Source organism: Phycodurus eques, chromosome 6, assembly GCF_024500275.1.
Source record: "Phycodurus eques isolate BA_2022a chromosome 6, UOR_Pequ_1.1, whole genome shotgun sequence".
Lineage (NCBI taxonomy): Eukaryota > Metazoa > Chordata > Actinopteri > Syngnathiformes > Syngnathidae > Phycodurus > Phycodurus eques.
Genome location: NC_084530.1, coordinates 24,401,625 through 24,427,283, shown reverse-complemented (window position 1 = coordinate 24,427,283; position 25,659 = coordinate 24,401,625). Strand labels below are relative to the sequence as shown.

The 25,659-nt window shown below is 39.5% G+C and overlaps 3 protein-coding genes across 4 annotated transcripts; all 3 read right to left on the bottom strand.

Annotated features, from left to right (window-relative positions):
* Positions 1-262: 262 nt before the first annotated feature.
* Positions 263-4,341, bottom strand: pla2g12a (phospholipase A2, group XIIA). 2 transcript variants are annotated; one of them, XM_061680379.1, is made up of 5 exons: positions 4,203-4,341; positions 3,819-3,954; positions 2,550-2,626; positions 1,974-2,139; positions 263-820 (listed from the first exon to the last, which is right to left on the bottom strand). In XM_061680379.1, exons 1-5 carry the CDS (start codon positions 4,257-4,259, stop codon positions 702-704), a joined length of 555 nt encoding a protein of 184 aa, XP_061536363.1. In that variant the 5' UTR covers positions 4,260-4,341; the 3' UTR covers positions 263-701. The 2 variants fall into 2 exon arrangements, with proteins under 2 accessions (XP_061536363.1, XP_061536362.1); XM_061680378.1 differs by lacking the exon at positions 4,203-4,341 and having other exon boundaries at positions 3,819-4,190.
* Positions 4,342-5,710: 1,369 nt separating this feature from the next.
* On the bottom strand, positions 5,711-12,092 carry dnajb14 (DnaJ heat shock protein family (Hsp40) member B14). The gene is made up of 8 exons (XM_061680377.1): positions 11,929-12,092; positions 10,020-10,194; positions 9,062-9,207; positions 8,793-8,987; positions 8,347-8,432; positions 8,158-8,267; positions 7,558-7,730; positions 5,711-5,888 (listed from the first exon to the last, which is right to left on the bottom strand). The coding sequence occupies exons 1-8, from the start codon at positions 12,059-12,061 to the stop codon at positions 5,764-5,766; spliced, it is 1,143 nt and encodes a 380-aa protein (XP_061536361.1). The 5' UTR covers positions 12,062-12,092; the 3' UTR covers positions 5,711-5,763.
* Positions 12,093-13,499: 1,407 nt separating this feature from the next.
* On the bottom strand, positions 13,500-23,064 carry LOC133404106 (tetratricopeptide repeat protein 39B-like). The gene is made up of 17 exons (XM_061679727.1): positions 23,040-23,064; positions 20,848-20,952; positions 20,633-20,764; positions 20,454-20,530; positions 18,437-18,566; positions 18,248-18,350; positions 18,097-18,162; positions 17,460-17,568; positions 17,300-17,367; positions 16,647-16,706; positions 16,411-16,572; positions 15,405-15,496; positions 15,185-15,305; positions 14,989-15,100; positions 14,793-14,910; positions 13,849-13,965; positions 13,500-13,776 (listed from the first exon to the last, which is right to left on the bottom strand). Exons 3-17 carry the CDS (start codon positions 20,749-20,751, stop codon positions 13,662-13,664), a joined length of 1,569 nt encoding a protein of 522 aa, XP_061535711.1. The 5' UTR covers positions 20,752-20,764; positions 20,848-20,952; positions 23,040-23,064; the 3' UTR covers positions 13,500-13,661.
* Positions 23,065-25,659: the final 2,595 nt, after the last annotated feature.

The window sequence follows — 25,659 nt, the reverse complement described above, 5'->3', positions numbered from 1 at the left end:
TGTTCAAATTGTAACCCCTCGTGTGTCGAGTTCGACAGGTTCTGCCAATGCCTGTAGGGGTTGGAAAAACATAAAGCCTCTCAACGTAACTTCATTATTATTTTAATAACTGCTGCCACACTGTGTGTAATCATTGACAACAGAGCGTGCAGTGTGTAAAACTCTTGTCACTTTCTCCTGGCAGAGTAAAGGGGTATTCCAACTCACCTCTAAACAAAAAAAAAAAAAAAAGTTATCAAATTCAAGACAACTAACACAGAGGTTATATTAATAATAAATTATCTTCATTTTAATGACATTTTCATGTAGGTACAGAGCACAGTGATTTTTATCTTTAACAATTTTTAAAATGTGCGACAAGGGTAAGAATAAAAACAAACAAACAAACAAACAAAAAAGGGCAAATGTGTGCTTACTACTCTTGCAGTGTGACGACTCCAGGTGACCAACACACCACACCACACACATTAATATCTGTCGTGGTACCAAGACCGACTTGTTAGAGGCAGCATGGTGCCACAGGGCAAAAAACCCAGTAGTGGACTAAGCCATTGCACAACACACACAAAAAGCATAAATAATTGAATGCATTTCAAATTATTTACATAATATCAGTCAAAAGTGAGTATTTCTAGTCCGGTGTCTGAAAAGCAGCAGCAGCTCTTATCCCTGAGAATTCAAGAGTCCATGCACACACTTGGTCACAGCTCCTTCTTCACCTCGTACTGACACACACACGACTCCCGCTGGCTGTCCAAGTACGGTTTGCACCCCAAGTGCATCACGGTGTCGAACAGCAGCGTCACCGCCGACTCGCACGCTGAGCAAAAAAAGACACAAAAGGAGCAACTGAGTGTACAAAAATGCATGCGCTTCGTTTTAGCTTCTTTCAGTCAATATTGTATTTTACAGTACTGAGGAGCCATTATAACACTTTAAACAGTAATCAAATAAAATAAAAGCTCCGTTGCACCGTCTTCTGGACACGTCCGCTAACACAGTGGATAACTAACATTCTCAACTGTTTTAAGAGGAAAGAAAGTTCTCTTAATCGTAAAACAATCATAAATCACTAATTATGAACATTCTCAATTGTCATAGAAGTGCTAAAACCAGCTAATCGCTGTTAATCGTACTTCGTAAAAACATTAAAACAATTTTTTTTTTTTTTTTTTTTTACATTCTTGATCGTCGTACATGTCCAAAAAGAAATAAACCACCGTGAATAAAAATTACCCAAAAAAATAACTATTTTAACGATGCTCAATTTCTAACCTATTTAATTGTCACTTGTGTAAAAATAAGTGAAACACTGTTGATTGTAAAACATTAAAATAGCCAATTGGTAGTTTATAACATAAGTATGAAAAGCGCTGTCAGTCAGAAATTTTAAAAACAAAACCTTCAACCACAAATTTTTAACACGCTTAACGGTCTTGCAAGTGTAAAAATAAGTGAACTGCTGTTAATCGTAAAATGTAAATAAAATAATAAATTATTGAATGAATAATTATTGAAATTAACATTGTTAATTGTTGTTTAGGTGTGAAAACAAATTAACCAATGTTAATATAAATGATTAAAAACCCAGTTGTAACTTTAATAATGTTTATTTTTAACATTCTTGATTTTCATAAAAGTGTAAAAATAAATTCACCACTATAATATTTGGGCAAAAATATAGACTAGAGTGTTATTTTTCTTATTAGTAAACACGTCACATTGGCATTTTTTTGTGGGCCTGGAACGGATTAAAGGGCATGTGCATTCATTTCAATAGAGAAAGATGATTTGAGAGTCTTTTGAGTTACGAGCTTGGTCTCGGAACGAATTAAACTAGCAAGTCAAGGCACCGCCGCACTTCGGACCTGTGCTGCGAAGTTGCACACTCCCTTTTACTTCATTTGCGCCAAGAAGTGAAACTCTTGAGAGTGATTAGCATAGTGTCACTCCCCGGTATGCTTATCTCTTACCTTGGACACTGTGGGCCAATCCCAGGGTCCGTTGCACGTTCCTGCAGATGGTCTCCAGACAGTCCTGGAACTGCTCGTCGCAGTCATGCTTATCGCGGCCGCATGTGTCGTAGCAGCGGTCGTGCTGGTTGCAGCATTTGGTCATGGACGGGATGCCGATGTCGAACTGGAAACACAAGGCACTTTCACGCTGCCGGCCTTTTTGTTTTTAAACGACATTGATAACCAATTTTCCGGCTTTGGAGCCAGTAAGAGAAGCCATTTTACACAGCTAAACATAATTCTAGCAAGTTCAGCTTCAAACAATCATTTCATCAAACAGAGTTATGCTCGTTAGCGTATCATACACAGGAAGTAAGCAATTCCGTGAGTCCGCATTGGTCACGTGACATTCCGCATATAGCGGATTGACCTCACAATTTTTCACCGTCTGGTAGTATCAGGAGCTCATTTCAGGCTGCCTACGAAATCCAACATTATTACAGTTTTTGTCAGTACTGCAGTTAAACGGCACTGACACGGAATGGGGTGGGTGGAGGGTTTGGGGGCGGGGGGTGCAAAGTCAAGTGGCGTTACCTGGAATCCAAAGAGCGGCGTCCCACATCCGTTGGGCGGCGGCGGCTTGTATTCGGGTCGAGGAACCGGCTTGTAACCTGAGAGAGGAGAGCAAAGGTTACCGCTGTTATCTACTTGAGGCTGATGAACACATCAGCAGCGTGTGCCACTCAAGGTGCAACAGAGATATTTTAAATGCTAGTATTTAGTTGACTTTAGTTTTGCTTTTATACTGAAAACCCCTTACATGAATAACAAAATGCATCAGGTATGTGTACTTTACTTGAGCACTTGTTTTCCTGATGACTTTTTACTTTTACTCCCGACATTTGAAAAGAGATTATTTGTAATTTCATACTTTATCCAAATAGGCTCGTGACGGGTTTTTTTTTCAACCTCCGCGGATGACGAAAGAATGGAAAAAAGACTTAAATACATAAGTACTGTGACGGTTTGGTCACAAGACACAGCAGAGGCGCTGCAAGATTGTTTTTAGAGAGGTACATTTTTTGTGTTATAAATCAATGTTTATTCATTTATGAATTCATTTATTTATCAATTATATATATTTTTGTTTCAGCTGTTGTTTTTTTGTTTCATAAATAAAGTTGCGTTGAGTTGAGTTTAGTAAATAGAGAGAGGTAAAGTCAACTGCAGTTGAGATATTGATTGATTGATTGATTGATTGATATCTTAGGTACTTATATGGCAGAAAAAAAACAAGGACTGCGGCGTGGACGAATGTGAACGAGGGAGAATTATCGACGATGGCAACAGATGTGGAGAAACAAGATACTCCCTATCAGTGGCCTTATTCAAGAGAATATTTTCATGTCGCCTCCAAAAGCAATTAATGGTGGATTTGTTGTCTTGTCCCTACCTAAAAAGAAAAAACACTGGCGCTGCAAAATTGTTTAATCTGGGGGGAAAAAACAACAACACAGTACTAAGATGTATTTTGTCAGTCGTTATCATTAGTTACTGTGCGGCCCCACATATTGCAGATGACCAAAAAACAGCCACTGGTGCTAAATTGTCAAAACGGGTATTCTATAGAATTGGCAGTAAAAATATATTTTTACTTATATACTTTTAGTTTTTTTCCCCAGTCTGTTTGACTTATTTAAGTAAAGGAATTGAATGTGTACTTCTACTTTTACCCGAGTATTATTATTATTGTGATTATTTTTACCCAAGTATGTGAACTTCTATTCAAAGTGAGCACCGAGACCAAGTAGCAGCGTCACTAAACCATGTTAAACATAATAAATTAAACTAAAATGTGCTTACCGTCACTACACTTGTAACGACACAAGCCGTCGTCGCCGCCGAACAAGTCGAGAGCCGCGTTGAGGTACGTGTCGATCTTGTGGATGCCATTGCGGATCGTTTTCAGAGTCAATCGCCAGTCGGGAGTCTCCGCTTTCTGTCCACAGCAGGACACGGACGCCACACATACGACCAGGACGAAAACAACATGTCTTATCGTTAGCATGGCCCGCTAGATACAAAGAAGAGCCGATAATAGACAGACAGTTAATGCAGTACGCGTCGTCTTGACGGCATTCTTTTTACTGTGTTTTCATTTTCCTCGCCAGGGCATTTATTTCCGGGTTTAAGCCAGTCACATGATCTATGCTGCATTCTACGAAATCAGGAACATTACAAACATACCGCCACAAAGCGTTCCGTTACTGTTAGTATTTTGTATGACGTTCTATTTGTCTGCATCTTAAGTACATGCGGAGGTTGTTGGATTTCCGACGAAAACGGAGCGGTGTTCCAATCCCATTCCTGATCGAAGGATGAAAACATTCCGATTTCCTAGTGTTGGTGATCGCACCGTCAGGATAAGCCAATGAGAACATGCCGAAACTCTTACTTTTTGTGACGTGTTTAGCATTTTGGTTCAGGAAGTGTTTACCACAATTTACTGAGCCAAAGCACATAGTTTAGGTTAGAACAAACTCACGGAACACCATCAAACAAAAACTGGGGGAAAAGCTTTTTTGTTGTTTTTACACCAAAGCTACTTTTTTTACTTCTTAATTATGGTGTTGGACGAGGAAGGCGGGACGGGACCCCGACTTCCCAAGTGTCAGCAATTTCCCAAAAATGAAAACAATAATGTCTTAATCCGTCATTGTCTGGGTATGTAACCTTAATAAAGCAAAATAATACAGAGAATGCAGTTAGTCACCCATGTTTTCTACCTCGTTACGGCAGAAAACAAAATAGAAATGAAACAAAGGGCCAGTTTTTCACCTGAACGGGCTGTTGTAGCCAGCTAAACGGAAATAAAGAAAGCGACTTCTCCCCACCTTAATTCAATCATAAGATTAGTAGTTTATTCTCCTTGTTACATGATTGTCTAAAATCTTAATATCGTTAATCTTAATATTATCCCAAGCGCATAATTGCCCAAGTCATTTTTAACTTCCTGTCCCAATATCAATGGAAAAAAACAATGCGCTTGCTTTTTTTTTGTCGTCTGTTGAGATTCAGTCAACCATGTCATGGTAAGCCACTTAAACTGAATTGAAGCCTGTGGACTCTTCTTGTTTTCCAAAAACATCTAAATAAGACTTGGTCAACTATGCTATTAGGGTAAAGATAAGTAGACTCTGTATTTTTTTTTTTTTACACAATACATCCAGTTATCTGCCTATACCAAGACAAATACCTCCAGTTATTAATAATATTACTTTATTTCATTGATAAGCGAGCGTGGAAGAAAATCACTTTCTTCTATAGTTACTTAAATAAATGCATAAATGTCCAACATTAACAAAACAAAAAAAATTAACATGTACATCTACTATGAATGCATGTGCCAAAGTGAGTCCACTGTTCTTCATTCTTCACTGGTGACATTGCCATCCTTCCACATGGATATTGATTTCATGCTGGAAGCTGATTGGTGACATTAACAGGGAAGTGGATGTGCTCACTATCAACTTTTTTGTTGTTGTTGAATCTTTCTTGATTTTACGGAAACAGCAGAAGAACCTAAAGTAATGGAGTCATCTTTTTCCAGGATGTCGAGTTTGTTTAGGATGTCACAGTGAGGTGCACAAAGTATGAGATATTTTCAGTAGAGATTTTCCTTGTGTTGCTCCTAGTGTAAATACTCTCCTTTAAAAAAAAAAAAAAAAAAAAAAAAAAAAAAAAAAAAAACCTGAACATACACACATCTATTCATATACATTATAACATCTAACAGTGTCTAAGCAAGTCATCCACCTCGAAAGAGGTTATTTAGTCTGTCCATCTCTTTGCAGTTGTCCATGGTCATATGCTCGGCCTTCTTGCGCATGCGGTCGTCCCGGTACACCTTGGCAGCGTACAGCAGGTCCGTTTCTGGGGCAGAGGTGAAATCATTTATTAGGATTTTTTTTAAATTTCATATTTGGATGAAATACTGTATAATAATAATACACATTATTAATATAACATTAATGTAATTGTTTATTGAATCAAATTTTCAGATATTTTTAATCAATGCCTTTTTATTGAATACCGTAATTCCTCATGTATAATGCACATTTTTCCCCAAAAAAATTGTCAAAAGTCAATACTGCGCATTACACATAGGTATAGGAGAAAATTACCGACTTTCAAATTTTTTTGTATGCTGCCATCTAGAGGTTATGAAAAAGCTGTACACTTTCATTCCACTATGCCACCGCCCCCAAGAGGTTATGAAAAAGGTGTAGCCTACACTTTCATTCCAATATGACAGGGGTACATATGACTGCATGTATGTACAATTGTGCTCATAAGTTTACATACCCAGGCAGAATTTGTGATTTATTTATTTATTTTAATACGACTGGAGACTGAACAACAACCATCATTAATTTCTTATGTTTTGTTTAATAATGCTTTTTTGAAATGCTTGACAGTTTAATTTGAATCCCATCCATCCATCCATTTCCTGAGCCACTTCTCCTCACTCGGGTCGCGGTCATGCTGGAGCCTATCCCAGCTATCATCGGGCAGGAGGCGGGGTACACCCTGAACTGGTTGCCAGCCAATCGCAGGGCACATACAAGCAAACAACCATTCCCACTCACATTCACACCTACGGGCAATTTAGAGTTGTCAATTAACCTACCATGCATGTTTTTGGGACGCGGGAGGAAACCGGAGCGCCTGGAGAAAACCACGGGGAGAACATGCAAACTCCACACAGGCGGGGCTGGGGATTGAACCCTGGTCCTCAGAACTGTGAGGCAGACGCTCTAACCACTCCGTCACCGTGCCTCTAATTTCAATCCCGCCTGGTCCTTCATGTTTTCTTAAAATAATTGTACACATCTTAAAAATTCTGCCTGGGTAAGAAAACGTGAGCATATGAGCACATATGTGTGTTTTCTCATTTACAAAATAAAAATAGGGCTGTGAATTTCAAAATAAGAGCAAGTAAATAAAAAGAAAGTATTATGTGTTCAAATAAAAAGTGCTTAACTTCAGAATAATTATTAAAAAAAACTAACAAAATACAGACAATCCTTAATGTTTTGATCATATGGGTTGAAGGAAAATCATGCATTGTAAAAATGCATTATAAATGGGTAGAAGGGTTTTCCAGAATTTTTAGCTCAACTTTGGGGGTGCGCATTATACACGAGAAATTGCCGTAGATGTTTGTATATTTAATGAATGTTGATCGATTTGTATTTAAATTTGATCAACTATTTAATGAAGTCATATTTATTGGCATTGTTACTATTCTCAGAGGGAATGTTAATCTCTACAAGAACATTTATTTAATAGAATTATCTCCAATTTAACAAAATGTTTATTCATTTAACGACATTTTTAATCGATTGATTGCATTTTTAGTTATTTTTTTATTCAATTAAATTGACTTTCATTGAGTGAATAGTTTTTTATTTAATGGAATGTTAAATTAATGACATTTGTAGTTAAGTATTTTCTATTTAATGGAATGCCAACTTATTCAATGATTTTTATTCATACTCCTATTCATTGGCATACAGTATGGCATGATATGTCATCTTACTTGTCTGTCTCTCCTTCCAGCAGTTATTCCTGACATTTGACACATAGTCTTCCTCTACGTTTTTCTCGATCTGGTGCAGCGCCGCCGCCTTGTACTCCGACTTGAAGTCTCTGGTGACATAGTAATCCACGTGCAGGTTTTCCGTTTGCCGCTTCACCGTCTGACCCGTGGACCTGGAGAGAATCCGTGGAGTTATAATTACCATAACATCAATGCTAATTTCTGGTAGCCCTTCTATGGCGTTGCGTTCCCCTCTGATATTATATGTCTTCGTGAAGCTAGCAAACATTTGTTGGATGAAAGTATATGGTTGAACATTTTGGTGTTTAAATGTAAGCCGTTTAATTCTCTTTTGTTGCATGCTCTAATTTATCTGCAATACATTTTAAATGGATGATTTAAAATGACTATTATTTACTCCCTTATTTTAACATTTGTCATTATGGTGGTAATTGGATAGCTATGTTTTTTTTTAGGGTGGTACTACTTCCGGTGAATTCTCACATATCGCGGGTGGTTCTGGAATGTATCCCACAGGTTCATTGTAGTAGATTACACACAAATATGTAGAGGATTTCAGGAGAGGGATGTAGTGCTTACGGTCGAGAGTAGAGGCTGTAGGGAGGTGGAGAAACCATCATCTGGCTCAGTATCGACACTAAGATCAGGACCACGATGGGCATCAGCTGAATAAACATGGAGAAACCACCCTGGAGAGAAACACGGCTTTAACAACACGCACACTGAGGACACCGCAGCAATGTCGTGTCACGACACCACGGCACGTACGTCTCCTCTTTCGTCAGTCCTCTCCTGTCGGTAATCGCCGTGATGGCTGTAACTCGTCCTGCCGTTGGTGAACGACTGTGCGCTTGCTGAGAAATGGAAGGAAGAATAAAAATCAATTACAGTCCCTCGACACATTTGTTTTCTTTTGGTATTGGTACATTTTTATCATACTATCTACATGGTATTTGGTATTTTTTTAATGAACTATTTTTTAAAAATAATTGTGCATTTAGTTATCATTCATTTGTTATAAATTTACATATTTAGTATGTTTTCTATTTTATAAGTCAAAATTTAAAAAAAATAAATTAAAATGGTAATTTGTGATCATTAAAAAAAAATGTAATGGCACAAAATATTTTTCCAGATTCTTTCTCCATTTTGTGTTAAGCCACGTTATTTTATATAAAGACTAACACATGTAGGTAGGTATGTGTGTAACTCACAGGAGGGGAAGCCGCCTCCAAAGAACATGTTGAAGAGGTCTTCAGGCGTGATGTCCGCCTCGAACCCTCTGTGGAAGTCAAAGCCATTGCCACCGCCATGCGCGTGACCCGGTCCGCTCGGCTCTTCGCCTCCCGTGAGATCATACTGCCGCCGTTTGGTCGGGTTGCTCAGCACCGCGTACGCGTTACCGATCTCTGACGGGCGACACGGAGATTCTATTGATTTTAGATCACATAATTTGAACGGCATACGACTGAAGGAGACATACTTTTGAAGGCGTCTGTTGCTCCAGGACCGTGGTTCTTGTCCGGGTGAAACTTGAGGGCCAGTTTCCTGTACGCCTTCTTCAGCTCATCCTCACTGGCTTCTTTGTTTACACCGAGCACTTCATAGTAGTCTTTACAGCGCTTTATTCTGGCAGGGGGAAAAAAACAAAACATGGGCAAGCTGTAAAGGATACATGCTATGTCTTTTCCTCCCCACAATTTAAAACAGTTCCCAGGTATGTTAATACAGGGGTTCAAACATTTTGGATACATTTTCAAGAAATGTTTTGAAGGACGTCTCTCATAAGCCTAACCCCAATAGGGCTAACACGATTAATTGAATAACTCAGAAAATTCCATTACAAAAAAGGATGACTCAAATAGCCTGCTTTGAAGCATCAGATAGATCACTTTTCCACACGGACTTATGCTACTGCAGATGCACGCACCACTCCTTGTCGACAGAAGAGCGAGAAGGAAGTAGTCCATAAATGACAATGAGAATGTCCAGAGTTTAGGATCATTTCACACTTGGGAAAAAATCAAGTGTAACATGTTTACCGCAAAGCAGAACTGGCTTTCACAACGGCACATCTATGATCGCCGAGACAAGATAACATAAACATCGTTAGCTAATTGAATAAAGCCTAACACCCCTAGTTCAAATTTACTGTAATGCCCCCATAAGTGGTCAAGTACAGAGGCAGCCATCCGACGTACTTTTAATCACTTTATTAAACAAAAGAAACATGTAATAAGCATATTCATACACAAAACGCTGTGATCGACTGGAGACCAGTCCAGAGCACACGCTGCCTCTCTCGCCCAAAGTCAGCAGGGAATAGTTTCCAGCTCACCCACGACCATAATGAAGACAAGCGCTACAGAAAATGGATGCATGAATGTCCAAAGATGAACATTAACAAGTGTCGCCGTCACATTTTAAGCCAGCACTCTCACCTTTGGACGCCTTCCACCTGCTCCTGCGTGAACACCTTGGACGATCCTGCTCCCCTGGACTCTGCACGTTCCCCCGCCGCCTGTGCGCCACCGTCTTCCGCATTGTGCGCTTGCCGCCTGCGATGTGCACCTTTAGCCGCAGAACTCCCGTTCCTGGTTAGCGCTTCCAACAAGACTGTGATTTAAAAAAAATAAAATAAATAAAATTATGTAAAATAATATTAATTCATTTTATTTATAGGCGCCTGTCAAGCCACTCAAGGTCACCGTACAAACATAATTAGAATCAAGCACCCTAAAACCAAATTCGCTATTCGTATTGACAGTTATAAATGACTAACAAATCACAATCAAATCGTTACTCCTTGTACAACTCCAAAATAATAGCCCAACAAATGAAAACTCCAATTTGATTATTTTAAAACTATCTACTGAACCTGTAAGAGAGTACACTGGCACGTTTTGACTTACGGGTTGTAGCTGCTGCGTCGCCGTACTGAAAAGTTTTTCTTTTTAGTTTAAAATGGCTGACTTTAACAAGGATCCCTTGCCGTACCTTGGCCCACAGGTAGAATTCCGGGCCCGCTTCGCACTCGTCGGTGCCATAAATCCTCACGGACCGGACCAAGCTGCTGCCTTTCCAGCTAGCCTGCTGCTACTTAGCCTGCTGGCTACCTAGCCGCTCTAGCTTCACGCTGTGTTGCATCAACTTTCTCGCATTAAATCTGCCACTGTGCTGCGGTCACCTTCTCCAGTGAGGGCTCCTTTTATATTTATTATGTCTGCGTTTTGTACATGCAATGTTCGGCCGGTGCTGAACTTCCGTGTATTTTACATCAGGCAGCTAGCTTTACCGAGATCTCCATTAAGTTTGTTTAAAAAATAATAATAATAATTTTTTAAAAAACTGTACCCCGCCTCTCACCCGAAGTCAGCTGGGATAGACTTCAGTACACCTTGTGACCTGTCAGGAGGCTAAGCGGTACAGAGAATAAATTGATTAATGGACTTAACGGTGGCGTCAAACTTATACACAGTATTATATTTTTTTAAATGCACTAAAAAACAATTAGTCTTATATTTACAAGGCCCCCCCTTCCATAAAACCTAGTGACGTAAAAACCCTGGGGATGGGTACATTCAAAAGAAAAGAAACAAAATGAATAAAAAATATATATAAAAGAAAATTGCCTCGGGCTTTTCACATAAGATATTCAATTATGCAAGAAAGATTAAAAGCATTTGTATGTTTCATAAGTTGGAAGGATTTTGAGAGTGAAACAAAATTGTGGAAAAAAGAGAATGTTGGCTTCACCTTCAAAACTTTGGTAAATACCATTTTTGTTAAAAAAAAAAAAAAAAAAACTTTTTGCAAACACTCATTATTTGTATTGAACATAATGAGACCAAACGAAATGTCCTCAAGAGAAAAATGTCTTAGTTGGAAAACTTTCAGGTAAAGCCAGTCATGTATATCACCCAGTTTAACGAAACTTGACATTGGCAGCATGCTGATGACGTAACAGCACTGTCAGCAGTGACGTTTTGCAGTTAGCTAAGATGCTGCTAACGCGCACAACTACGCCAAATAAACACATTTTGGGCTTGTCGTTTTGAGAGAAAATGTGAACATGTAAACAGTATCCACGATAGTTGTGAACGACGCTCACTTTATGTTGAGCTAACGAGACGCACATCTTAGTTTATTAGCGTACAAGATTGCGCGTAGCTTTGACAAACCTTCACTTCTTGGCGTCATTTTTTTTAACCACACTATGTTTCAAACGTGACGTTGTGGTAATAAAATGTCTGCAACGTATGTAAATGGGTTATATAATACATTCCGTGTGTCTATCGCACTGGCCGGCTTGGCTGTCCCCGGTGAGGCTAGCCGGAAACCAAGCTTTACCTTTGGCTCTCCCTGTCGGGAAGAGCTTCTCCGCTTTGTGGAGGAACTTCAGCGCCTTCTCCTTGTCCCCAACCTCGATGGCTTTCGACGCAATGTTAATACATTTCTCAGCCTCGTCTCGGTTCCCTTCCATCTTCTTTCCTCCTCCTCCTCCTCCCTCCTCTCGTGCTGGGCGGGTCACATGATACACCACGTGACTTCCATTTGATTGACAGCGAGGAAAAAAAACTCGCAGGTGACCTACGTAATTTGTTTTTGTTTTGTTTGTTTTTTGTTCGCTTGTTTGTTTGAGCGATCATCTGGTGTGCTGACGGAAATTCTCAAATATCACACAATAGGTCCAGAAATCCATTAACTTAATTCTGTGAGAGATTATTATTATTATCCATCCATCCATCCATTTTCTGAGCTGCTTCTCCTCACTAGGGTCGCGGGCGTGCTGGAGCCTATCCCAGCTGTCATCGGGCAGGAGGCGGGGTACACCCTGAACTGGTTGCCAGCCAATTGGAGGGCACATAGAAACAAACAACCTTTCGCACTCACAGTCATGCCTACGGGCAACTTAGAGTCTCCAATTAATGCATGTTTTTGGGATGTGGGAGGAAACCGGAGTGCCCGGAGAAAACCCACGCAGGCACGGGGAGAACATGCAAACTCCACACAGGTGGGCCCGGGGATTGAACCCGGGTCTTCAGAACTGCGAGGCTGACGCTCTAACCATTATTATTATTATTATTATTATTATTTAGTACGTGTCTTTGGTATGTATTTATACAATAAGATCTAATTTCCCACATGGAGTGAATGAAGTATCGATCTATCCATCCATCCGTCCATCCATTCATTACAAATAACGTATCGTTGATGTATCTTTGCCAGCAACTTACTGTGACAGACAGAGCAGTTAAATTCTCTTCCGCTAGATTTCAGAAAGCACAATTAACCTGTGTATGCACCTGTTGTCATTCATACAATATATACAGTATGTAGTCTTTGGGACATTTTTGTTTGGTGGTTTCTGTGCCGTAAGATTTTTCTTATGTAAAAAAATGTGCCTTAGCTCAATAAAGGTTGCGAAACACTGATCTTCACACCAGGAAAGAAGACAGAATCTAAATTATGCTCAATTACATCATTTCAAAGATGCTATGCTGATTTTATTTCCTCAAATAGTGCCCCAAACCCTTAATAAACACTTCCACTTGAACAAATAAACACCAACCTCAAACAGACGGCTCCCGTTTCCCATTTGGAGAGAAAACAGGTGGTAACTGGTGAAAGATAATAATCTCATTTCAGGGATTGTATTTTTCCTTACATGTCAATCTTTAAGAGCTTACTAATGAGCTTACTAATGCCCAGCACAATTTGAACTCTGTTGCTAACCAAAACAGCAGCACAAACTACAGTATCCACACACACACATACACACACACACACACACACATTACTTTCGCAAGAGGTTTAATATAATTCCGAAAATGTGTGCATTTGACTAAGGACACTATATGACGAAATACAACACTTCAGCACAAAAATGTAGTGACAATATGACAAATAAAAAGGGGATTTTAAAAAGTTGTGGTGTTAATACAATATTGCAGAAGCCTCAGTGTGACGCATTTACAGTACAATGTTGCGTTAATAGGATGCCGTCGAGGGCCGATCAGAGTCATGAGGCAGCATGGAGGAGTATGACGATCCAAGAATAGAAAATGCAGTCAAGGGAGCGTTCACGCCAGCGTACGCGAAGGCGGCATCTTGGCCGACGAGGAGCCCATGCTGTTGAGCACGGCGTGGATGCGGAAGTGTAGCCGCGACTCCATGCTGTAGTCTTTGTAGTCCATCCTGCAAGCCGCAATGGCTTCTTTCAGGAAACGTTCAAAAAAAGAAACATTTGTGCTTTTAGTAGATACTTACATGGCGCTTTCCATTACAAAGATGGCCTTTTCGATGTTGCCCCTCTGCTTGTGCAGCAGGCCCATTTCGTACATGGTGAACGGCACCAGGTAGTTGTCGTGCGTCAGGTCGCTTTCGCTGCGACAAAACAACAATTCGACACCGGAATGAGCACTGGAGTGATCGACTTTCAGTTTTAGGAGAAAATACAAGAGCAGAATCGTGAACCCAAAAATCATCCTAGTTAAAAGTGCCATATCAGGTTCATAAAGTATGATGTAAAATAGATGGACTACGTTGATGTGACTGGAAGGGCTTGACATGTCGTGACAAGCTGTCAAATTTCACTTACAGTAAATGAAGGAAGCAATGAAACTTAACATTGGACATTTTGGGGCATTTTTTTTCTTCTTTTTCCAGCTTTATTATTACTTTTACATAATAAGTTGTGGAGGGGTGCGAGAAGGATTTGGTTGATATGTTGTGAAAAGTCTGTGACATATTTCCCAGGAATTGATTACAACTTAACATTGGAGAATTATAATACGTATGTATGTATCATATTATTATTATTATCACTACACATGAAGTTGTTTGCTAATGTCCCACGTAAGGTCTGTTGATGTTACCCTAAATGCAACTAAATGGGTTCAATATGTGGTCAAATTTCATGTCAATTAAGAAATCATTAAAGCGTAACATTAGGCATTTAGTTGTTATTAGTATTATCACATATTAAGTTCGTGTGATAACGGTCCTTATTATGGTTACATGTTGAGTTGTGTGTCAATGACTTAGTGTATGTAAGAGCCTGTGTGATTCTCCTCCATGTTTTGACTAGGTGGGTCTGACGTGGTGACAAGCGGTCCAATTTCCCTTTCTCTCTTGTCTTCTTTCTGGCATCAAGCAAAACCGTTCAGGCCTATTTACTGTAGGCTTATGGGGGAAGTCAATGTGGATCTCACCTGGATAAGACTCGGTTGAAACAGACCTCCGCCTGGTCGAGCTGCCCCAACTGCCTCAGACACAAGCCCTTGAGCAGCTGAACTACACACTGGTCATCCAGGTGGTAGTCGGACATGTCTGTTTAACATTGCCAACACAGTGTTATAGTTGCGGAAAAGAGCCTTTTATTCACTACCATCGAGTCTTTCTCCTCACTTGAATTATACTTGAGCTCCTCCTCTGTTTTCTCCAACGTAGCCAGGATGTTTTCAGTCAAGTCGGCTCTTTTGCCTACGATGGTGAAGCCGTTCCACACGTACATCATCTCCTGCGGGGCAACAAAACGGACGACATTTGTCTCAATGTCACCTCGAAATATTACCTTCAACGAATCACGTGGAGCAGTCCTCACCAGGGCTGGGACGACCAGTTTGACGGGCTCGGAGGAGGCGTAGCGCTCAGCCTTCTTGGCCGCAAACTTCTCCGTGGGGATGGACTTTCCGGCCATCCTCAACCTCAGACCGTCCACCTCCCTGCAAATCACACTACTGTCACTCCCCGTACGTCAAGGCGCAAAATGCTGTCATCTCCTCTTTTTTTTTTTTTTTTTTTTTTTTTTTTTTTTTGCGTACCTGTATAAGTCCACCACGTTTTCACCAAGTTTCTTGACTTCCTCCTCGGGGAGCATGCTCAGTATGGAAGCCTTTTGGAACACATAGATGGCCTGCAAGCAAAGTTGCGGCGTATGTATGAAAAGTGAGTGATTGATTCAATGTCGAGTCTTCAAAGAACTTCAATGTTTTATATAAACTTAAAAAGAAAATTTCCAGTCTTTGGTGAACCTACCGTGATTCCATAAACAGAGACAATTCTCAATGAACAACAAAGTTTTGTAAACATCAAAGAATTTACATTCTTCAATGAAACCAACAAAAGCATTCATTCGTTTTTGCAAATGTCAGATAATTAAGCAGTCTACAATCTTGTTTAACAAACACCAAAGACCCGTATTTTATGCACATAGCATGCATTTTTCATAAACTTACAAGAAAATCTTTGATAAATTTTTTTAAACAAAGAAGAATCTTAAATGAATTTGACATGCGTTTTTTAAACATCAATTTGTTTTCAATACACGCAACATTAATTTGTTTCAATATCAAAGACAATTTAGTGCTTGACTAACCATAGTTACGTTTTTGTTTCTTCAGATTGATTCAGTCTTTCACAAACCTCGTGTCCGTTTTTCGGAAACATCAAAGAAAATAAATGAAGACCATTTAGTTATCAATGAACATAACGCCTGTGTTTTCTGAATTGGCTCAGTAAAAGTTGTGAAACACGATTCTGATGGAGATAGGAATACGCTCAGTTGTGAATAGTGAAAATCTGTGAGTTATTGACGCCCCCCACAAAAAGGTTTACAACTGCCTATAGATGCCACAAGATGACGGCAACCCGCTACTTTTGTCTGAATGAAGCGCCTCAACTAACTTCAACATAGTTCCTTGGCACCAAGATTCCACAAGATGATACCAAAGCAAAACTTGCATCGCCTATTCTGATGACAAAAGCAGCAAACAATAATCCACGAGTCGCAAATACACAGCGGAACACTTCATTTTTTTCAGTAGTCACCTGTGACCACTTGCTCTCCTTGCAGAGGAGATCAGCGTAATGGTACGCTTCCCGCCAGTTCTGTTCAAAGGAGCAGGCCCACATGAGCTCCCAGTAGCACAGGTGGTGAATCTGGCGCCACTCCTGCTGAGCGGCAATGCACGCGTGGAACTTTTCCTGAGCCTACGCAGAGAAGCGCAACAATCAACACAAACGAGCGGATCCAAAATGAAGTGAATTTCGTGGGAATCCCTTACAAATGTGATGTTTCCTTTGAGCAAGGCAATTCTTGCAACATAGAAAAGCATGAGGGCTCCCTGTTGGATAGAAATATACATGAATACATTGAAAGAAAAAAACACTGCAATTTTTGTTGTTGTTGCTAATTTCTGTAAATATTAAAGACAATTTAGAGCAACAAATCTAGCTTGCATGTTTTTCTATATTTCTATCTTAGGGACAATTTGAGTCTTCGATTAACTTCACGAAATGCGTTTTCGCAAACATTAAAGAGCGTTTCGTCTTGTATCGTCAATGTTTTGGGACAGGCTTGAGTCTTCAGAGACCCTAATATATGTGTTTTTGTAAACCTAACGTACACATTTTGTAATCATCATGGAACATTTAGTCCTCAACACACCTGAGGTAGTTGTTTTTACCAATGTAAAAAAATATATTTGGTCTTCAGGACACCTAACATACGTGTTTTCGCAAACACTGACAAGAATCTACCTTGCGTACCTGTTTTCCCCATCATCAATATGATATAGTTTATACTTAATTACAGCAGTCAATGGGGCAATTTTGTTACAAATTTAAAGTTTACAAATTTGTCTTTTGTAACTACAGGATTCCATTCCGTGGGTCATTAGGTTATACTTGATGATGCACGAGTACTTTAACAACTTACATTTGGGAACCTTTTAGCGTAAGGCTCCAGCAGCGCCTCAGCCTCACTCAGGTCCACGTCGCCGGAACCTTTGGGTACATGAGAGAATGCTTAAAAAAAATAAAATAAAAATAATAATAGCATGTTTGAATTCGGATGTCAAAAGCGAGATGTCCTTTACCCAGAATGACTGAAATGTAGAGGTGAAACATGAGCAGAGTCAATGTGCTGAGAATAGAGCGCAGACTATTGCTGGATGCGCCCGCTCGCAACTCGGACAAACCCATCCCCTGTGGAATAAAAAAAAATATATATAAATACATAGGCACTTAACACACAATAATCTATATTGCATATCCTGTATACTAGTCACAAAAAAGTAAGGATACTCGGCTTTAATATTGGCAATACATTTCCTGGTATTTATTTTTTCTTCATCACGCTGTTCACATTTTGACATCATGACACCAGGATGACACGAGGGCAGTGACTACGAAACGTAACGTTTCATCACAAGGGTGCAAAAGAGATTCAGAGAGACTGGAAGAGGCACAGAAAGGCATAGAAGTGGCCGTCTTTGGAAAGGCCCATTCAAGGATCACACAGCTTCACTGATCACAGAGAACAGAAAGTTGTGCAAAAACTACTGAAATATTGAACGATTGGGTGTGTGCATTCAAAGGTTTAGAGAAAGTCAATGTAAGTTCACACGTAAAGGTTAAAGGGCGTCATAGATTCATATTGAAATTTCACCCTAAAGCCGAATATCCCTAACTTTTTGTGAGTGTCTATCCATACATTGGGCTGAGGGCACCTACCCTATCCCCTGAGAAACCCAAAAACTCCATCAGTTTGAGGATTCTACCTGGTAGGAGCGATAGCATCTGAAAAAGACACAAGTTCATTGAAATACTGCAAGCTCTAGGTATGTTTTTATGTGAACGGCTATAGGTGTGCGAGTGCTCCCACCAGATTAAAAGATCCAATGCCCATGCTGACACCGCCCTTAAAGTGACTGTACGTGCTCTTCTTCTCCATTTCGCTATTGCCGTGTTCCATGGCCTGACACTCCCTGCACAAACACAACATTTTTTTTTTTTTTTTTTTATGTATTCATTCAACCGTCACAAACATCCCAAACATCTGCATCTCGCCTACTTGAAAATCTGATAGCTGTTTCGGATCCTCATGCCTCCCTTGATGAAACCGATGATGCTCTCGTCGAGCAACGTGAGCGCCGCCTTCTGCAGCAGCACTTCGGCGTAACAGAGCTCGGCGTGCATCTCCTCTGTTGGGGAAACATGACGCGATGGGAGTAAACACAGACGTATACGCTCGTCTTGTCTATTAAGTAGAACAAAAGAAGGGAGAATTACAACGTAAGATGGATGAAACTATAACATTTTGGTCCAAGTTTTATGTAAAAAATGAAGACAATTTTTTACAATTTTTTACATCCCTTTTCCTAAACGTCAAACACAAAGTGTTTCACAAGCCCATTGTATGTTAAACAACTTAACATGTTTACGAAAACACAAAAGACAAATTTCGTCTTCAACCAACCAAACGTACCTTTTCGTAAACATCAAACACAATTTGGAGTTGGATAAAACTAACGTACGTTTTCGTAAACCCCAAAGTGAATTAGGCTTCAGCAAACCTAATGTACATGATTTTATTAGAATCAAAGACAAATTATATTGAAAAGTTTTCCTTATCATAAAACAAACCTAACATATTTAACATGCATTTCCATGAAGATGAAATATAATAAAGTTTAACTGACCTCACGTGGGTTTGTAAACATCAAAGACCATGTAGTTGTTAGAGAACCTAACGTGCATTTTCATAAACACCAAATACAAATTAGTGTTTAACTAAACTAACATTATGCATATTTGTAAACACCAAAGATGATTTAGCCTTCCACAAATCTAAGTTACGTTTTTGTAAACGCCAAAGACAATTTATCGCTCAACAAAACGCAATTTTGTAAACATCAAAGAGAAACTGACACTTCAACATACATTTTCATAAACACACACAAAAAAAGAATCTTTGAAAAACCTTTTGTGAACAAAGACACATTTGAGTTCAATAATGTAACGTGTGTTATTGTTAACACTGAAGATTTAGTCCTCAATGAAAGCAACACCTGTTTTCGTAAAAATCCAAGACAAATTTGAGTTCAACAAACCCAACATACTCGTGTTCTTACACTGCAGACAAATTAGAGTTTAACAGACCAAAAGTATGTGTTTTTGTAACATCAAAAAGAACTTAACATATGCATTTTCGTAAAAACTGAAGATAAATTAGGATTCAGGGAACCTAATGTACATGTTTGCTGAAGCATCAAAACAAATTAGATTTTAACATAACCTAAAGTACGTGTTGCGTAAAACATTTCAAATGAACTCTTAAATGTCTAACAAAACCAAAATATGCATTTTTGTAAACACCAAAGTCAATTTTGAATCTTTAAAAAACCTAACCTACATATTTTTGTAAACATCAAAGTGAAATTATAGTTCAAAGAACCTAACGTGTGTCTTCATGAACGTTTGATTTGAATGAAAATTATATGTGCTTTTGTAAACATCACAGACAATTTTGCGTTAATGAAACTAACATGTTTTCGTGAACATTAAAGATCATTTGGAGTCTTCAATGAACCTAACGTATGTGTTTTGGCAAACAATGTATATTTGTCTGTTTTCTATTATAATTTTTTAAATTCATAGGCATGTTAATACTGCATTGCTCACCTAGTGCACATGTGTCAAACTGGTGGACCGGGGGCCAGATGCGGCCCGCCACATCATTTTATGTGGCCTGTGAGAGTGTGCATCGACTTTGTGTTTTGTGCTAAAACACCAAAATTGCAAATTGTCTTCACTTTTAAAAATATTGAGATATTGCAAGCATTTTTTTGTTACCAACCCCCCTTTTAAAATAAAATTGATTCATACTCTAGTTGAACAAACAGTTTTGACTGGCTTCTGATTTCAAAACTAATTATCCATTAATTTGTGTTTATGTAATAATATGAGGCAATCATACATTCGTATGGGTTTGCAGCCATAACGGCCCTCCGAGTGGAATCATAGCTACGATGTGGCCCGCGACAAAAACGAGTTTGACACCCTTGACCTAGTGGGAAGTGATGTCTCACCTTCTGTTAGGCTTTCAGGTGATTGTCTGTACCACAGATTGGCTAGAGTCTCCATTACTCCCGTTTTTTTCCTAAACCTAAAGTTAAATAAGACAAAAACATGTTTAATGGTGTATACGAAGTGAGTAATTCTGGTATTTGTAAAGGCACTGTGGTTCCGACTAACTAACGGCCCACACTTCTGGCACGTCAGCAGGGCGTCGCTCAGTGACTCCATAGCAGCGTTCATGTCCTTCGGATCAAAAGTCATGGCCGCCTGCATCACGAGAATGCTGCTGTAGCCCATCGCGTGGTACATGCTCTGGCTCTTCCTGAAGTCAAGGCAAATACATCTTGCATCATATCTTGCAGTGTACATCATGTTAAAGTGTGCAGACTGAGAAGTGGGACTTACCAGGCTTCTAAAAGAGCTAAGGCATCTGTGAACCTGTTGTTCAGAAAGAGATCAAGGGCGTCCGAGCATTCCTTCAACGCAGTCTCCAAATCCACCGGTGGAGCTCTGGAGGGAATAATGAAAACTTCAGTATACAAAAAAAACAGTCTGTATACAATCCCCTCAAAAAAATTTTGAACAGTGAAGTCCATTTGTTTCTATTTTGTTGTGGACTGGAAACAATATACAGCCACTGCTGGTCCCAGGCACAGATAAACAAAGGGGTGAGTTGAACCAGGAAGGGCATCCCGGTGTGAAAACTATGTCAAACAAATCATGCGAGGAACTCACTGTGAAGACCCCTAACGGGACAAGCTGAAAGTCACAACAACAACAACAACCTTTTGTTGACAACAACAACCCCATTATTTATGTGGAACGTGACTGACCGGTGAGTTTTGTTGCCAAAGTGTGTTCTGTTACATTCACTGATCAAACAATAAACAAACCCATTTCATCGATTTGTTGTGTGCCTGTGAGGACTACGTTTATACTAATTTGTGGTGTAACCAACATAAAACCAGAGAGCCGGGTGAAAAACAAGCAATTGTAAAGCTGAGAGAAACTGGAAAGTCAATCAGAGCCACCGCACAAACGTTGGTCATAAAAACCTGTTTGAAGGTTCGGGCTTGGCGAAAGAAAGGCTCTGCTTGTGATCCCAAGCACACAAACTCGTCACGGCTCAAGCTCGCATGGCTTCTTCTTGGACGGGCTCGCTAATCTTTATCGATGATGTTGTCGGGAGCACAACGAGGATCACAATGCAGCATTTGAAAGAATAATGCAACCACAGTGATTTGGAGAGCATTCACCATGCAACAGCATAATGAAAGTAGACTGCCAAAGCAACGGAGTTAATCAAGGGCAAGAAGTGAAGGTTTTAGACTGGCCAAGGTAATCTCCAGACTTAAACCTTATACAGTGGGTACGGAAAGTATTCAGACCCCCTTAAAATTTTCACTCTCTTATATTGGAGCCATTTGCTGAAATAATTTTTCCCCCCTCATTAATGTACACACAGCACCCCGTATTGACAGGGGTGTGTGTTTTTCAGCTGCAGGGACAGGGAGACTGGTTGCAATCGAAGAAAAGATGAATGTGGCCAAGTACAGGGCTATCCTGGACGAAAACATTCTCCAGAGTGCTCAGAACCTCAGACTGGGCCGAAGGTTCACCTTCAAAAAAGACAATGACCTTAAGCACAGAGCTAAAATACCGAAGGAGTGGCTTCAGAACAACTACGTGACTGTTTTTGAATGGCCCAGCCAGAGCCATGACTTAAACCCAATTGAGCATCTCTGGAAAGACCTGAAAATGGCTGCCCACCAACGTTCACCCTCCAACCTGACAGAACTGGAGAGGATCTGCAAGGAGGAATAGCAGAGGATCCCCAAATCCAGGTGTGAAAAACTTGTTGCATCATTCCCAAAAAGACTCATGGTTGTATTAGCTCAAAAGGGTGCTTCGACTACATACTGAGCAAAGGGTCTGAATACTTATGGCTGTGTGATATTTCAGTTTTTCTTTTCTAATAAATCTGAAAAAATGTCAATTCCGTTTTTTTTCTGTCAATATGGGATGCTTTGTGTACATTAATGAGGAAAGAAAATGAACTTAAATGATTTTAGCAAATGGCTGCAATATATAAAAAAAGAGTGAACATTTTAAGGGGGTCTGAATACTTTCCCTCCCCACTGTAGATGCATTTCACTCGCTCAGGCTGAAACGGAAGCGAATGATCTACCTAAAGTTGAGCCAAAATGGATACCACATGACTCACGAAGAGACAATTTTAAAAAAGTTACTCCAGTGCAAAAGTAGTAAAAACATGTAATGGGCTTAAAACAGGGTGACCAACGTTACAAATAGTTTTCCTGGCACATCATTATTATGATATGTGCAGCGGCACACACAAAAAGTACTAAAAGTCTTGAAGAAAATAAATTCTAGGGCTAAATGTCATAATTTTTGAATTTTCATGTGTAATATTAAGGATGTGATTCCTAATGCACTTACTGCCCTCTAGTGGGTGATTAGCCTATTACAAATGTTTCGTGTTATAGCACTGCCCGCGTAGTATTGACCAATTAGTGACCCAAAACAATTAAATGAAAATGAATAATAATAATTATAATAATAAAAGAAAAACTTACAATAAATTGTCAGAAGAGAGTTTGTCCACCTAGAAGCAAAAGGATGGAAAAACTAATGTTTTTATCATAGTTCTTTTTACCATAATCTTCATGTTAATGTCAATTTAAAGATGGCTTTTGCACATGTTTAACGTGTTTAAAGAAAATTAGTTTGCAAACACTAACCTGATTCCGGGAGTAGTCTTCAAACTCCATTTGCAAGAATCAAAAGATTTTCCGTACGCCTGTGAATGAATGGAAAGAAGCTTCTTTGCAACTTTGTTGCAGATCTTCGTTTTGGCAAATAAATGTTCATTAGGGAGTCCCTTCCTTGATATTTATACTGTACTAAGGTTACTACGGCCAGCCCACTCTTACATATCCTGATATCAAACACACACACAGAACCACTGTGAGTGCAAGCACACAATCCGGCGGTTGTTTCGCCATCTAAAAAGCGACCTATCCAGCCAGACTGTGGTGTTAAATTAGCATTGTGCTCTCTGGATATTTAAAAGGTTGATCAAAATGCTAAAAGAGGAAACTAAAGACTTTGGAACAAATTTGTTATATACAGCATAATGGGCATTTATGGGGCTAAGGGCCATAGGTTGGCCACCCCTGCACTGTACGTCACTGCAAAGCCTGTTGATCATTTTCCAACAATATTTTTAGGCCTGTTTTAAAGGTAATGTACAACCCCAATTCCAATGAAGTTGGGATGTTGTGTTAAATATAAATAAAAACAGAATACAATGATTTGCAAATCATGTTCGACCTATATTTAATTGAATACACTACAAATAAAATATATTTAATGTTCAAACTGATAAACCTTCTTTTTTTTTTTTTTTTTTTTTAGCAAATAATCATTAACTTAGAATTTTATGGCTGCAACACATTCAAAAAAAGCTGGGACAGGGTCATGTTTACCACTGTGTTACATCACCTTTTCTTTTAACAGCATTCAATAAACGTTTGGGAACTGAGGACACTAATTGTTGAAGCTTTGTAGGTGGAATTCTTTCCCATTCTTGCTTGATGTACAGCTTCAGCTGTTCAACAGTCCGGGGTCGCCGTTGTCGTATTTTACGCTTCATAATGCGCCACACATTTTCAATGGGAGACAGGTCTGGACTGCAGGCAGGCCAGTCTAGTACACGCATTCTTTTACTACGAAGCCACGCTGTTGTAACACGTGCAGAATGTGGTTTGGCATTGTCTTGCTGAAATAAGCAGGGGCATCCATGAAAAAGACGTTGCTTGGATGGCAGCATATGTTTCTCCAAAACCTGCATGTACCTTTCAGCATTAATGGTGCCTTCACAGATGTGTAAGTTACCCATGCCTTTGGCACTAACACAGGCCCATACCATCACAGATGCTGGCTTTTGAACTTTGCACCCATAGCAGTCCGGATGCTTCTTTTCCTCTTTGGCCCGGGACACGACGTCCACAATTTCCAAAAACAATTTGAAATGTGGACTGGTCGGGCCACAGAACAATTTTCCACTTTGCATCGGTCCATCTTAGATGAGCTCGGGCCCAGAGAAGCCGGTGGCGTTTCTGGGTGTTGTTGATAAATGGCTTTTGCTTTGCATAGTAGAGTTTCAAGTTGCACTTCCACGTGTAGCACCGAACTGTATTTACTGACATTGGTTTTCTGAAGTGTTCCTCCTGAGCTCATGTGGTGATATCCTTTACACATTGATGTCGGTTTTTCATGCAGTGCCGCCTGAGGGATCGACGGTCACGGGCATTCAATGCTGGGTTTTGGCCTTACCGCTTACATGCAGTGATTTCTCCAGATTTTCGGAACATTTTGATGATATTATGGACCGTAGATGATGAAATCCATAAATTCCTAGCAAATGTACGTTGAGGAACATTGTCCTTAAACTGTTCGACTATTTTCTCACGCACTTGTTCACAAAGAGGTGAACCTCGCCCCATCTTTGCTTGTGAATGAAGCTCCTTATATATCCAATCATGCCACCCACCTGTTCCCAATTAGTCTGTTCACCTGTGGGATGTTCCAAACAGGTGTTTGATGCGCATTCCTCAACTTTCTCAGTCTTTTTTGCCACCTGTCCCAGCTTTTTTGGAACGTGCTGCAGCCATAAAATTCCAAGTTAATGATTATTTGCTAAAAACAATCAAGTTTGTCAGTTTGAACATTAAATATCGTGTCTTTGTAGTGTATTCAATTAAATATAGGTTGAACATGACTTGCAAGTCATTGTATTCTGTTTTTATTAATGTTTAACACAACATCCCAACTTCATTGGAATTGGGGTTGTAGTACTCACTAACATGTTTTGTGCCTTTGATTTGCAAGATCCATTTTTAAGCTTTTCTAGCACACTACTTGTATGGCGGATTACATTTTACCTTATTAAATATTTTTTCATTTTACTACATTAAAAGAGGTAGTCTTGTTGTGCTACAATACACATTTAGGTTTTATAATACAGGAAATTGTTTTATGTACAAGTTGTATCTGTTTCATTGTATTGCCTTTAAAAACAAAAGATACATTGAGGAAGACAGACAAACATAAATAACAAACAAATACAAGGATGAATAAGAAAAACAAAATTAAAAAAATGTCAAGAGTAAAAATCTAATTAAATGACATTGA

Excerpts from the sequence above, each read along its gene's own strand:
- pla2g12a (XM_061680378.1), bottom strand. The coding sequence starts at position 4,023 with ATGCTAACGATAAGACATGTTGTTTTCGTCCTGGTCGTATGTGTGGCG. Across the intron at positions 2,140-2,549 it reads CGCCGCTCTTTGGATTCCAG|TTCGACATCGGCATCCCGTC; the intron begins GTAACGCCACTT and ends TTGTGTTTCCAG. Across the intron at positions 821-1,973 it reads ATTGGCCCACAGTGTCCAAG|CGTGCGAGTCGGCGGTGACG; the intron begins GTAAGAGATAAG and ends TTTTTTGCTCAG.
- dnajb14 (XM_061680377.1), bottom strand. The coding sequence starts at position 12,061 with ATGGAAGGGAACCGAGACGAGGCTGAGAAATGTATTAACATTGCGTCG. Across the intron at positions 9,208-10,019 it reads CAGGTGGAAGGCGTCCAAAG|AATAAAGCGCTGTAAAGACT; the intron begins GTGAGAGTGCTG and ends TCCCCCTGCCAG. Across the intron at positions 5,889-7,557 it reads CTGGAAGGAGAGACAGACAA|AAACGGACCTGCTGTACGCT; the intron begins GTAAGATGACAT and ends CCTCTGCCCCAG.
- LOC133404106 (XM_061679727.1), bottom strand. The coding sequence starts at position 20,751 with ATGTACCACGCGATGGGCTACAGCAGCATTCTCGTGATGCAGGCGGCC. Across the intron at positions 16,573-16,646 it reads TCAAAGGAAACATCACATTT|GCTCAGGAAAAGTTCCACGC; the intron begins GTAAGGGATTCC and ends TTCTCTGCGTAG. Across the intron at positions 13,966-14,792 it reads TTCAACCGAGTCTTATCCAG|CGAAAGCGACCTGACGCACG; the intron begins GTGAGATCCACA and ends GTTTTGTCGCAG.